Source organism: Homarus americanus, unplaced genomic scaffold (assembly GCF_018991925.1).
Source record: "Homarus americanus isolate GMGI-L3 unplaced genomic scaffold, GMGI_Hamer_2.0 scaffold13700, whole genome shotgun sequence".
Taxonomy (NCBI): Eukaryota; Metazoa; Arthropoda; class Malacostraca; order Decapoda; family Nephropidae; genus Homarus; species Homarus americanus.
The window spans coordinates 618-14,345 of NW_024744388.1; the positions used below are offsets into that span (position 1 = coordinate 618).

A 13,728-nucleotide genomic window follows, 5' to 3' on the forward strand; every position below is an offset into this window, starting at 1 on the left:
CACTTAACGTGGTTTTCACTTAACGCGGTACCCTGTGGGTTCAATTGACCGCGTTAAGCGGGGTACTACTGTACTTTTTCTTTAATGCAGTATTGTACTCAGGCATTTTTGTATTGTAAAAAGTATTTACTATTGATTTTAGAATATCTCCTAATATCAAGTGCACATAGCCTCAAAATGTACATGATATTGGTCAGATTTAAAGCATCTTCTGGGGGGCTTACAGGTAAATTAAAGAGATACTGTAAATTTCACATTTAACCCCATTCATATCTGCAGGCGTTCGTAAGTTGGACGTTCGTTAGTCGGGGATCCCTGTACAGTATTGTAATGTATCTAGTTTTCGAGATACACTACATGTTCTGGAAAGTGTACATGTGATAATGATACATGTTTGAAAGCTAGGAGACCTCATTACTGTTTTGTGATTGATGACAGTGTTTATCCAAGAAAAAAACAGTTTAAAACTTTGAATATACCCAACAAATATTTTTAAGATATTTTGGATATATGTCTTGCCAATTACTTTTCAGGTTTTAGTTAGTTTGGAAGACCTCAACCTTGAAAGTTCAGTTGTGCCTGTTGGTGTGGTATGGTCAATAGCTGGAGCTATTCTTTATGCCTGTTACATGGTCTTCCTGAAGCACAAGGTTCCAACTGAAGATCGTATGGATTTTACTATGTTCTTTGGTAAGTGAATTAATTTCCTCTCCTTTCCCTTCTATCATCTCTCTCTCCTCTTCTTTGCACTCTTCCCTCCCCTCCCCCCATTCCATGCCCTTAGTACCCAGTTAGCTCTGGGAGATTTATTGATCAATCAGATATTGTTTTAATAATAATAAAAGCTGGCACTTTTGAGAAACAAAAGCTCCAATTCTTCCAAGTAATTCACTAGCGCTCAAAATTTCACAAGTCAAAGTTCTGAGAATAAAAAAATAAAAATAAAAATATAACAAAAATCACAAGAAGTGACAGTTCATTAATCCTTAAGTTGTATCACTTCCAAAGCTCTTTTCAGGATCATGTGCTTTCAAAATAAAAGAAAGGTCTTAAGTTGTTTCTTAAAAGCCTCCACAGAAGTCAGCTGCTTCATGGATGCAGGCAAATGATTGTACAATCTGGGTGCGATATAGGAAAAGGATTGGGCCACAAAAGAGCATTTCCACAATGCTCTAGGTCAGAGGATTTAGTAGGTTGGACAATTACTTAGGCTCATCAAACATAAGTGCCTTAAAAGTCATTAGGCAGAGTTTGAACTTTTTTCTTTCTTTAATTGGAAGCCAGTGCAATTCGATTAAGAATAGGGTAGTGGAAGTCCTCAGTAGGAGAGCACATGTAAGCCTGGCATCCTTTTTCACCACCCTGAACTTTTTTCACTAGATAATTAGGTAGGCAAACCCATAAAGAGTTAAAATAGTCAACCCAAGACAAAATAAGTGAATATAAGTGCCACAAGACACTGTCTATCTAAAAACTGTTTCACAGCCGATAGATTTTGAATATGAAAGTTGCAACTGAGTTTCTATGCTCTTTAACCTTTTAGCTGAATGAATTCTTCTGGCATTAGCAGATGCTTCCCCAAGGTATACTAGAGACTGTCAATTGATTGAAAATGTCCAAAGGAGGGCTACCAGACTGGGGCCTGCTCTACAGAACCTCAAATACTTAGAGAGATTAGAACGCCTGCAACTACCTAGCTTATACTACAGACGGGCGAGAGGCGACCTAATCGATGTGTATAAACACCTCAGGGGGCACTGCTTGGTCTAATGTACATACCTGGAGCTGGCGGACGTCCGCCTCACAAGGGGTCACAGCTCAAGGTTGAAGAAGCCACAAGTCCATAAAACTGTGAGGGCAAACATGTTTGGAGTGAGAATTGTGAATTCGAGGAACAATCTACCCGAGAGTGTTGTGACGGCACTGAGTGTGAGCTCATTTGAAACCAGATTTGACCAACATTGGAGCAGGTTCCGATATACTCAGGAGTCAGTGCATGCCCAGTATTCGCCAACAGTACATAACAGAGATGTGACCGACTGCCCAAGCTGCTAATGAGCCAATCAGTAGCAAAGAGGATAAAAGTAAAAATAAAATGAATAAAGTACCTAAGTGTGGGGCTGCCCTCTAAAGGGTTAATCGAGATAGACTCTAAAATTCAGTTTTGAGTCAAAGTATACATTCCAAGATTATGAGCAGAATTGACAGGATTGAGTTGTACTTCTCCAAAGTTTAAAGAGCCAAAATCATCTGTGCTGTAACCCCTCCTATTTCCTTGGATGACGATAATCTCGGTGTTGCCATCATTCATCTTAGGTTTTTGTCTAGCCATCCATTTTTTAATATCAGACATCAAGAATTTCAATATCTCTCAATATCCTTGACATTTATCATTTGGACATAAAGCTGTGTATCATTGGCATGGAAATAGTAAGGCAACACCATGAACATCCAGCAAAATTACAAAACTACTGGTATGGACTGTAAACAGAAGTGGTCCCAAAACTGATCCCTGTGAGACGACAAACTGCAAAGGGACTGGGTCTGAAACGGTTCCACCAACTATCACACATTGAGATCACTCTGACAGATAAGACTCAAACAGTGAGAATGCATCATCATGGACACTGAATGACCAAAGATCCTGAAGCCATGCTGCAAATGCTGCAGAGAGATCCAGTAGGGCCAGGAGGGAGGACTTTTCTGTGCAAGTGTTTATGACCAAATCATTATGAATTCAACATAGGCAGTTTCAGTTGAATGATGCAACCTATAGGCTGACTGGACCAGATGGATCACTTGCTTCTCTCTAACAGAGAAAGTAACTAATCCAGCATAGTATGATCTCTGATGAAAATGAGACTCGAGACTGGATGACTATAATTTTACATATTTTCAGTATCAAGACCAGAAGTGGATGTAATAAAGCCTGTTTTTCAGATCACACAAAATTACCCTCTGACAATCACATATATATGATTCTACAAATAAAGTCTGCAGTATGTTCATAAGAGAGTGATACCTTAAATACATTTGTAAGATCACGACAACAAAGTCTTCTTCAAATCCTTGATATAGTGCAGAATGTTGTTCACCTCTGTAAGACAAAATGATGAAAGAGTGAGTTCTATTGTGTAACTTGGTTGAAAATAACTGAAAATTTCTCATCTAAAGAAACACAATCAAGGTCACATGATATCTTTGTCATAAAAACCTTAGGAAACATCTGAGGCAAGCTGACCATTTGAAGTGGAACAAAGCATAGTAATTCCAGACCTTTGGCCCAACAGCCCATTCATAACTGTATATATTTTTTTCTGGTCACTGCCACATGAGGCCACTTGACTTCTGTAGTATACAATATTCAGCGTTGTGTGCCCACACTGAACAAACAACAGCCGTACGCACAGTCATATTATGTACTCTGATCTAGTACGGTCTGTTCACTGCCTGTGCTTCTCTCATTCAGCACTTCTACGATCCATACAAAGTGAACTTATAGAGGAGTCATTCCAACGAGAGTCATCTCGTACTGTAATTTTCTTTGCCACCTCTGGACAATAATGGTTTGAAATGGACTAGAAGACATCATTATGTAATATCAGCATCTCCTCAAAGGGCAAATCAGAGGAGTCGACCCAGTTCAAAGAATGATCAACTCCCTGATCCATCATGATCTGGTCAATGTTTTTATAGTTCTTGAAGGTAATACTTTAGCAATATAGCTGTACAGTAATATGAAATGATAACTTAACCACTCTCCTATTACATTTACCAGGTAGTCATAAGCTAATACAATTGTGTTGTCATTGAATTTCTAACTGTCACATCGTATTCATATGCCATACTTCAGTTACTTGGCAGGCATTGTATTTACTTCTTCATGGGAATTCACACCGTTAAACTGTCAGAACACAACACTAACACAAAGAGAGGATTCTTATTTTTCAGGGAGAGATAATTTTGCTTTATTCTGTACAAATTTATTGCCTTCAGTTGTTCGGGTGTGAATTATTAAAGTGTAATGATTTTAACTTCTTGAAATAAAACAAAATTTGTGGCACAGTTGGTGTAGGTACTGTAGATAGATAGGTTGAATGTATTGGTCTTTTTAATTTGTTTTCTTATTAATATTTTTTTTTCTCCAGGATTTGTGGGCTTTTTCAATACCATCATTCTGTGGCCCGGGTTCCCCCTGTTGGATGTTTTTGGATGGGAGACATTTTAGTTGCCAAATCTGCAACACCTGTTCTACATGTCTGTTAATGGCTTAGTAGGAACTGTCCTGTCTGAACTTCTTTGGCTTTGGTTAGTAATGCTTTATCAATTACACCATTTATAACAAAGTATTGATATTGTCAATCTCATTTATGAAATTTGATTAATATGTCCAGAATTTTTATGGTTGGGCACTGATGACCATGACCTCTTTGAAATGTTGATTCCGGCCATAATCTCCCATATGTTTAAACCATAGATTATGATTATTGAAAAACCATCATAAAAAAGGAAAATAAAAAACTATAGGTACAGTAGCTAAAAGAAGTATCTGTGCTTACTCTGTGTGAAACAATATGATACCTTAGGTTAGTTTATAATCATCTTGAGCCTGACTAGACAGTATGGCATCAAGTACTTTTTGAGAATGGACTCTGTGGTTTGAGGATGCTAGATTGTGTAAAGTGACAGGGAAAATGTAGAAGGATGTCTTTGAGCATTGTTGTGGAAGGGAACAATATCGCACAATGCATGTGTCTTAGCGGTTTAGAGGATGAGTGACAAAAACGAACAGTGTGTGTGTGTATATGTTCTTGATTGTAGCCACTGTATCATAGAAGAGAAAAAGGATGTACCAAATAGGTGCTTACCTTTATACTTTATTTCTTGAAATAAAGTCTGAATTTGTTTCTGAATTGAAGTGTTTCAGAGAATATCATACATTCCTCTCTTAGCTGATAATGCAAGAAAAAATTTTTGCAGTAAAGATTCTTTTTTTTTGGAATTGTCTTCTTAGTTAACACCTTCTATACAGTTGTACCCCACTTAACGCGGTCAATTGAACCCAGAGGGTCCCGCGTTAAGTGAAATCCGCGTTAAGTGAACAACAGAACATATGGGATTAATTCCAATAGAACCCAGCCCGACCCCCAAACTCCACTTTTTGACGACACATAACTATGTTGTAGTAAAAATTCTATCTTAACTTTATGATGGTATGAAAAAACAAGTAATATAGAAGAGGTTAGGTTAGGAAAGATAAAGGTTAACATAGGAAAAATGAAGGTTACCTAAGAGAAACTAAAAGTTAGGTGGAACACTTACGGTAGTAGAAGAGATGGGTCGGCATACGGGGATGGAGGCTGGTTCCGAGGCAGAGGGCAGATTACTGGCCCTCAGGTGAATCACCATTACTAGGTGAATCAACATCACTGTCACTTACAGTTGTCAGGGCTTCCCTGACAAATCCCTCAAAGTCAACTTCACTTTCACTATCACTGGCTTGGGCTGGCTGTGGTGGGTTGCGGGCGAAGAACTCGGTTATGCTTTGCTGACGGCTGGTGTTGATGTTGTCGTGATACACCTTGATGTACGGCTCCATAGCCTGCACCAGTCGGGTATGGAAGACTTCATAGCGTTCATCGTCATTGTCGCGGGAAAGGACGGACTTAATTTTTTCTGCAAACTCTATGGCACACTTAATATCACTATGACTTAAACTAGGTTCTTCGGAGAATGACGCACCTTCTTCCTCCTCTTCACTGGCGTGTTCTTTTTCCAACATCTCGTCGGCAGTCACTTCAGGATCTTTGATCACCTCCAGGATGTCTTCGTTGGTGGTCTCGGAGAAGCCTTCAGCTGTAATATTGAGCGCAGCTTCTCTGGCAAGGTCCACTGCTACTGCAACAGTCTGAACCTGACCAGTCACAGGTTCACTCCTCCTCTCACCTGGTATGCCATGCAACACATGTCTCCATGCGTGACGAATCGTAGCAATAGTCAGCAGATCCCATGCCTCCACCAAGAAGTCTACAGCTTGTTTAACGTTAAACTTCTTCCAAAATTGTTTGACGAGAAGTTCTTGAGTCACCGCCTCTTGTTCCTTGTCCTCGTCGCTTTTGCTCTCGCTGTCGGTGTCACCCAGCTTACGCAACTCATCCTTGGTGTTGGTAGAGTCGTTCAGGAGCTTGAACTTCTTTGCAGAGTACGCAGCTTTCACATTGCAGATCAACTCCTGGTCCATGGGCTGGATTAATGACGTAGTGTTGGGAGGAAGGAAGACCACTTTTACGTTGGGGTGACGATCCATAAGTAGGGGCGAGTGTCCAGGTGCGTTGTCAAGGAGCAACAAAATATTGAATGGAACATTCTGTTGCTCGCAGAATTTCTTCACGTCGGGAACAAAACAGTTGTCAAACCAGAAGAGGGACAGAGAAGAGGACATCCACGCCTTACGTGCGGTTAGCCAGTGGACATTAAGCTTGTTCATGTCCATATTCTTGTAGGCGTGCGGCTTGCGGGCTGTGTGAATCACCGATAACTTTGGTTTACAGGTACCGGAGGCATTGGTGGTAAACAGGACGGTGATGCGTTCCTTCTGCAACTTCCGACCCCTTACCTTGCTGGCAGACTGGACAACGAAGGTCTTGGAAGGTAACTTTTTCCAGAAAAGACCAGATTCGTCCATGTTAAACACCTGGTCGTCACTGTACTGTCCTTCCTCCATAATCTCACGTAAAAACGGAGGAAAATCTCTAGCCGCCACACGGTCAGCACTCGCTTCCTCACCACCAATGTTGATGTTGGTGATCTTGTTCCTCTTCTTAAACCTATGCAGCCAACCAGAGGAAGCATTGAAGGGTTTGGGCTCTGCAATTCCCAGTTTACATGTCACTGCTGCGTATAGCTCACGTGCGTACTCCTGCACTGAGCGCGTGTCCACCGCCATGTTGCGTCGCGCCTGACGCACCAAATAACTCGCCAGCAAATTTTCCACTTTTGCCAGCACCCTGTTCTGGCAATACCTGATAGATGAAGCACCTGCAGACTTTGTGATTTTCATGTGCTCTTTGATCTTGGCTGCATCCTTCTTGATCGTACGAATCGTAGATTCGTTGACGCCATGCTGGCGCGCGAGATCAACTTGCCGTCTTCCTTTCTCCAAATCTTGAACAATTTGGTACTTCACCTCGTAGCTCAATGAACGTCGTGTCTTCTTTGGCTTAGTGCCGCTGGGTCCAGGTAAGGAAAGGTCTCTCTCTGGGGGCGATGGTGGTCCGGCGGAAGCCATTTTACGGAACAATGGATGCGCGTTAACACGGTGTGGCCTTGAGGGATCAAACTGCCGCAGCTAGGTCAAGCATCGTCTCTCCTCCCTCCCTCCCCGGGGTGGTCACGTCATAATACTTTAAGCCAATTACAGCTAGCAGCAGAGGGGGGTAGGGATGCATGGCCAATCACAGTCCGATACGTCATATGACGTCAGTGATAACGCAACAAAGACACACACTGCGCAACCTTACCGCGCGGCTTGCCCAAGCGGAGGGAGGAGGAGGGAGAGGCGAGGAGCACAGGCAGGCAGGCAGGCGGGTGGCGCGTGGGCAAAATCTAAAAATAGCATCTCGAGCCGGACACTCACCGCGTATATGTGGAAAAAATCTGTGTTAAGTGAAAGTTCAGCTCTGGCAAGGCACCGCGTATATGCGAAAACGCGCTAAGTGAAACCGCGTTAGGCGGGGTAATACTGTAATTGTTTGACCTACATTGGAATTACTTGGGAATTGAAGGTGTTTTATTTTGCAGGGGATGCTTCCTTACTTCATCATTGATGGCTACTTTATCTTTGAGCTTAACTATTCCCTTGACAATGTTTGTGGACATCTGGCTCAAGGGCATCAAGTATTCACTGCTAATTTATATTGGTGCAATTCCCATGATGACATCTTTTATTGCTGTCTCACTTCTCACACATTATGAAAGCTGGGACCCATTGATGGATGGAATGAAATATCTTCATAGAAAGTGTTGGAGAAGAAACCACATGTACAGGTAAATTTAACTTTATATAATTTTCTTTGTAGTTGAAGCTGATGGTATACAATATTAAAGAAATATAAATTTTGAATTACAGTATAGATAATAGATGTACACTTAAGTTATATTTTTTCTCCAGATCTTGTAGAAAATATGATAAGTTTTTGTCTCGTAAATGTTATATTGCTTTTAATTTCTGCATATTGGCATCCATCCAAGTGTTTGCCTTGGATGAATCTGTATACTGTACAGGGGCCCCTGAATAATGAACGGGTTACATTTCAGGACCTGTTCATAAGTTGATTTATTCATAACTCAGAACCTTGTTAATAACGCAAAATAAAATATGAATAAAACACCCATCCTTATCTGTCAAATCATAAAATTTATAATGCCATAAGTAACAAATAATGTATGGAGGTGTGCTGCTGAACAAAGTAGTTTTACCTTGGGAAGTACAGTACCAGTGATTTTATTATGAGTAGTATTAGGATCACAATAATTCCATGCTTGTTGTTTGACATCATAAGATGGGTGTACAGTAGGGAGATGGTGATGGTTAGTTGTTGATCGGTGGTAAAGAGAATACGACATGCACGATTCTCAATAAATCATTTCTTACCATATTTTATGTTATGTACAGTACAGTACTCTTGTGAATGCAGTACTCTACTGCTGTGACGCCATCGTGGATGAAAATAGGCATACGTACTATAGTTAAAAAAGTCAATCTTTGCGATGTTCAGACCCTAGCCCTCTTTCCCATAAGAAGTTCAGTAAAGAATGATTCACAACTAATTGAGGTTTCAGGAACCTAATATCATTCTTTATCGAGGGTCCAGTAATGTATATTGACACCAGTGTAATTCATAAGTTGCTTGGCTATCTAAATACGTATCGTCAATTTATTGTCAAACGACATTTCTAATAGTATTACTCGTAACAGAATATGTACCATTGTTGCCACATGGTACAGTATCTGAATTTTAAATAGTTTTATAGTGGTTTGATAACAAAGGTTTAAAGTACATTATATAAAGGATCAACAAACCATCCTTCTCCCTTATCTCAGTATGTTTATCGCTTCTCTGTGCTTGTTTGAGAAGAAAAGAAATCATTACAATACTCTAATGTGGCTTAGAAATAAAGAAATTATAAAACTAAAAAAAAAAAAATTAAGAGCATGTGTGTGTATGTGTGGGAAGTGAACATATGTATTAAGGCATTGGGTCAGCTGGGTGACTGCCCGGCTGTACTGTGTCACGTGCATACTGTACCAGGAATACCCCAGTTATCGCAAGGGAGGCACTCCTAAAAGTCATTGAAAATAACGAAATTGTGAATATTGGGGCAATTTTCCCCCATAAGAATTAATTTGAATAAGGGGAGATGCTTTCTCAGCCAGCAACTTTCACCACATATATTTCAATAGATACTCCTCATTATCCAAGGCAATTACGGACCTTAGGCACCAGGGTTGCATCACTTGTGCATATACTGTAGTACCAGTAAATGTTAGGAATAAATAAAAATTATACTACTTACCTGCATGGGCCTACATCTAGCAGGAACTTTCTGTCCAGGTTTCATGAGTATAATATCCCCACGCACCAGGAGAGACCAAGGGAGGTTGACTGTGTTACCATCGCGACGAGTCCACTGGAGGGTGATGCAGGGGGAGAGGGGGGAGTGGAGGTGAGGATAGTTCTCGGCAGACCACAACACATTGCCGTGGTATTCTGAAAAAAAAAAATGGCACGCATGACACCAACGGAAACAAGCAAGAGTAAGTGACAAAGAAACCTCAAATACTGTAGTTAGGAGAGAACAGTGGTGGGTAGTGGTGTAATGATAAGTGTAGAAAGTTGCAGGAGAGTAGTGTCAAGGTCCTAGTATGAAACAACACACACACTGACGGTACTTTTGTGGGTAACTAAATAAAGAACAGTTTTAAAATTCACAGACAATGTTCGGATATTAATAAAAAACGTTACCGTAAGTCACAATGCTTTACCTTTAAGATCCTTTAAGACGTTGTGTGTGAGTCTTGGGACCTCTTTGTGCCTCAGCTGAGTGTCCCACCACACCAAGTACACGTTAAGAATTACTGCTAAGAAAATGAAGAAGGACTCGGCAGGAAGATGCTGGTACCTGATAATAATAATAAACATATTACATCATCTGTAAATCTAAACAGAACAAAATTCATCTTAAATTCTCTAATGGAAAAATTATTAAGGACATCAGAGTAGTTATCCTATCTGTCAACAAATGGTTGCTTTACTGCTACTGTATGTTTGCTTGTATTTACACTCATACCAAATCATAAGGTCATATATTTTTACCTATGTATGGAGAATATTACACCAGTCCACATTCTCAGGTCAATATATAGCACAGAAAGAATCAAAGGTAACTTCATATGCCTGTTGTATTTTATGGACCCATACTGTACACACCTGGGGTCATTACATGCAGCGAAGGCCACCAGCAGCACGATGCCTTCAACGATCAACGCTATCACTGATGTCCAATGAAACACAGAGAGACTACTCTTGTGGTGGAAGGCTTCATACAGAACACTCTTTGGTCCAAAACCTTTGTTCCTGAAATATAAAACATAATACAGTATCACCAAACATATGAGGTGTTTACAATAGCAAGGGCACATCACTGGGTTGCTCAATTTCCCATTTTCTGTGTCAGTCCATAGCATCATTGTCAGGCAATGTGGATACACCTCCAGCGTGGTACAATCCCATAAGAAACCAAGGGCAGAAAACATGCAGTACAGCCCGAATAATTGAACCGAGTTGAGATATTCGCACATACGCCCTGGTTAGTCTATACGCCTCATTTACAAGAAAGTACAGACTCCAATATGCCCCACAGGTTAATACTGTATTTCAAAATTAATTAATAATCTTTTCTACACTTACTTTTCAGCTTCTGTCTTCTGATATTCATCCAAAGCGATGGAGATGTCCTCATGCAAGAGACTGAGGGCCTCACTTGTGGGTAAGCCATCAGCACTGCAGGCCATTTCCTTCAAAACAAAAGGAAATATTCTACAACAACAACAACATTAAGCAACAAGTTTATAATCATTTTACCAAACCTGACATATAACACACAGGAATGAATGTTACTATCTGCCAGTATAACATCTCCCACCTCCTTTCTTTGTATTTCACTTGAATCAGTTCGTACACAACACAGACGATATATATAACAGTAGAAGAGCTGACGGAACGCTAAGTCATGAGGCCATCACCAGACTGTAATTCTTCTGCCAGATGTCTGTGAGGGATATTTTGCTGATTTTTTTTTAATACGGTACGACAGATGATATATCCAGGGTGAATAGACCACAGGTTCAAACTGACTGCCTTGGTGTATTAATCAATCAAGCCATGTGCGCTGATTAAGCAGATTGAGTATTGCTTTTGAAGACATATTCTGGACTTAGCTTCCTTGTCACACTGCCATCACCAAGTAACTGAACATTGCAGCGAGGATGACAATGAACAGAATGATCTATGCAAAAAAATATATATATATCCACTAAAACTGCTTAAGAAATAGTCCTTTATTCTTGTACAGTATCCAACATTTCAAGTGTTACTCGACTGTATTAGTAATTCAGACTTTTTCGACATTTAATCGGTCATCTGAAGCTACCCAGAGTAACATTCAATTATAAATATAACTAAAAATAACAAAGTAAACACAAGCAACAAATAAATAAATTACACAGCTAAAAATTAATTTGGGTAAAAAAAATTCAAATAAAAATGACATTCAAGCGACTGATTATAGAGATAAATTATAAAAGAAAATAATATAAATAATCCACTAACACTATATTTTCATTGTTAAGAACCTAACCTAACCAAAAATGACCACAAGATTATTAGGTTAGATTTGGTTTTATTTGGGTTTGGTTAAAATATATTAAAATTGGTTAGGTTGGTTAGAATTACCTTTGGCTAGGTTAGTTTGGGTAATTTTAATATTTTAGGGGACAGGACAGGTGAAATAAGGCTAAACTATATCAAGAACTGGTCAAATAAGGTCAAATTATAAAAAAAACAGGTGAAATAAGGTCAAACTATATAAAACAGGTTAAATAAGGTCAAAATGTCAAAAATAGGTCAAATAAGGTCAAACTATATAAAACAGGTCAAATAAGGTCAAAATATGTCAAAAATAGGTCAAATAAAATCAAACTATATCAAGAACAGGTCAAATAACACAAACCCAGAAAGAACTTGACCTTAATATACACGTAAACAACATAACACTAACCCATTATACATAACTCATTTCCCTCGCTAAATAACACCCCCAAAACACACTCTTTCACATCATATACTTATTTAATCCCTCAATATACAAATAAATAATTATGTATTCACTCAAAAAGGTCAATTATTATACAAGCACAACAAGTCACCATTCGTATCTCATCTACAACTACGTAACTTTATTCTAGTTTTAAAATTAATTCAGGTTTAATTAGTGGTTTTAATATACGTTTTAGGACCTTACCTGATTGTTTATCACATGGTAAGGGGAGAGAAAAAACTTGAATGGGAAATTTGGTCTGAGTTGTGAGGAGTGATCAGCTGTCCTCCTAAACACCACAAACAACCTAAAGAAACTAATTTAATGGTGATAACTTTTTTTTTCATTATTCATGTATCTAACGCACAGTTCTCTTATTTAAATATATAATTTTATATATATTTAATGGTTTTATTAAACTATTGAAGATATATAAAGGTTGAAATTGTATTTAATAGTTACGTAAACTACAGTATGTTGGTGATTTAAATTCTTTTTCGTATTTCAGAAAAGATAAATAATACTGCTAGATATATAAACCGGTCTAATAAAATATATATAATTGAGATAAATATTCTTTATGTAACATTAAGATCTTAGGGTAATTTCAGTTTGGCATAATTGGCTTTATTTATGTCTCTCTGTACAGTAATGAATGAGGGACATTTATTCTCGCTAGAAGTGAAAGTAAGAACACCGTGTTCCCTTTCTCCCTTATTTTCTATTATCAAAAAAAATATTATGGAACTATAATATTTTATGTTAATATTCGTCCATTGGCTGTCCGCAAGATTTCAATTTTCAATATTACAGCTACAAAAAAAAATAAAACATACGACTTCATATCATTTCTTGTGCAAATCAATATTAACGGAACATTTCACAAAATTTCTAGGAGTAAATTTCTGTACCCGCCATGTTGCCAGTCACTTGTCTCCTCCTCTTCGCGACATGAAATGACATGACCTTCAGGTATCATAGCATTTGAATTGGCTGGCCAATCATATTGAAGCAGCAGAGTTGTCACATGTATGATAATTATCATACATGTATGATAACCACAAGGAAAGATGAAAACACGAAATTCCCAAGCGCTTTCGTGTAATTCACATCTTCAATTACACGAAAGCGCTTGGGAACTTCGTGTTTTCTTCTTTCCTTGTGGTTATCAGCATATAACTAGATCACGCGCACCTACAGTGATTTACTTGCATGTATGATAGCTGTGCAACGAGCTTGCAGAGCCCCTGAAGCTCCTGTTTTGTAAATACCTGGATGAACAAATGGTTCCCAGTGAATGGAAAGTGGCTTATGTGAGTCCTATCTTCAAGAAGGGCGATAGTCACTCCA

The 13,728-nt window shown here is 38.9% G+C and overlaps 1 protein-coding gene across 2 annotated transcripts; it reads right to left on the reverse strand.

Moving 5' to 3' along the window:
- Positions 1 to 539: 539 nt before the first annotated feature.
- On the reverse strand, positions 540 to 12,686 carry LOC121877903 (transmembrane protein 94-like). 2 transcript variants are annotated; one of them, XM_042383859.1, is made up of 6 exons: positions 12,583 to 12,686; positions 10,971 to 11,077; positions 10,491 to 10,637; positions 10,046 to 10,182; positions 9,577 to 9,770; positions 540 to 1,849 (listed from the first exon to the last, which is right to left on the reverse strand). In XM_042383859.1, the coding sequence occupies exons 2-6, from the start codon at positions 11,072 to 11,074 to the stop codon at positions 1,802 to 1,804; spliced, it is 630 nt and encodes a 209-aa protein (XP_042239793.1). In that variant the 5' UTR covers positions 11,075 to 11,077; positions 12,583 to 12,686; the 3' UTR covers positions 540 to 1,801. The 2 variants fall into 2 exon arrangements, with proteins under 2 accessions (XP_042239793.1, XP_042239795.1); XM_042383861.1 differs by lacking the exon at positions 540 to 1,849 and adding an exon at positions 2,871 to 3,097.
- Positions 12,687 to 13,728: the final 1,042 nt, after the last annotated feature.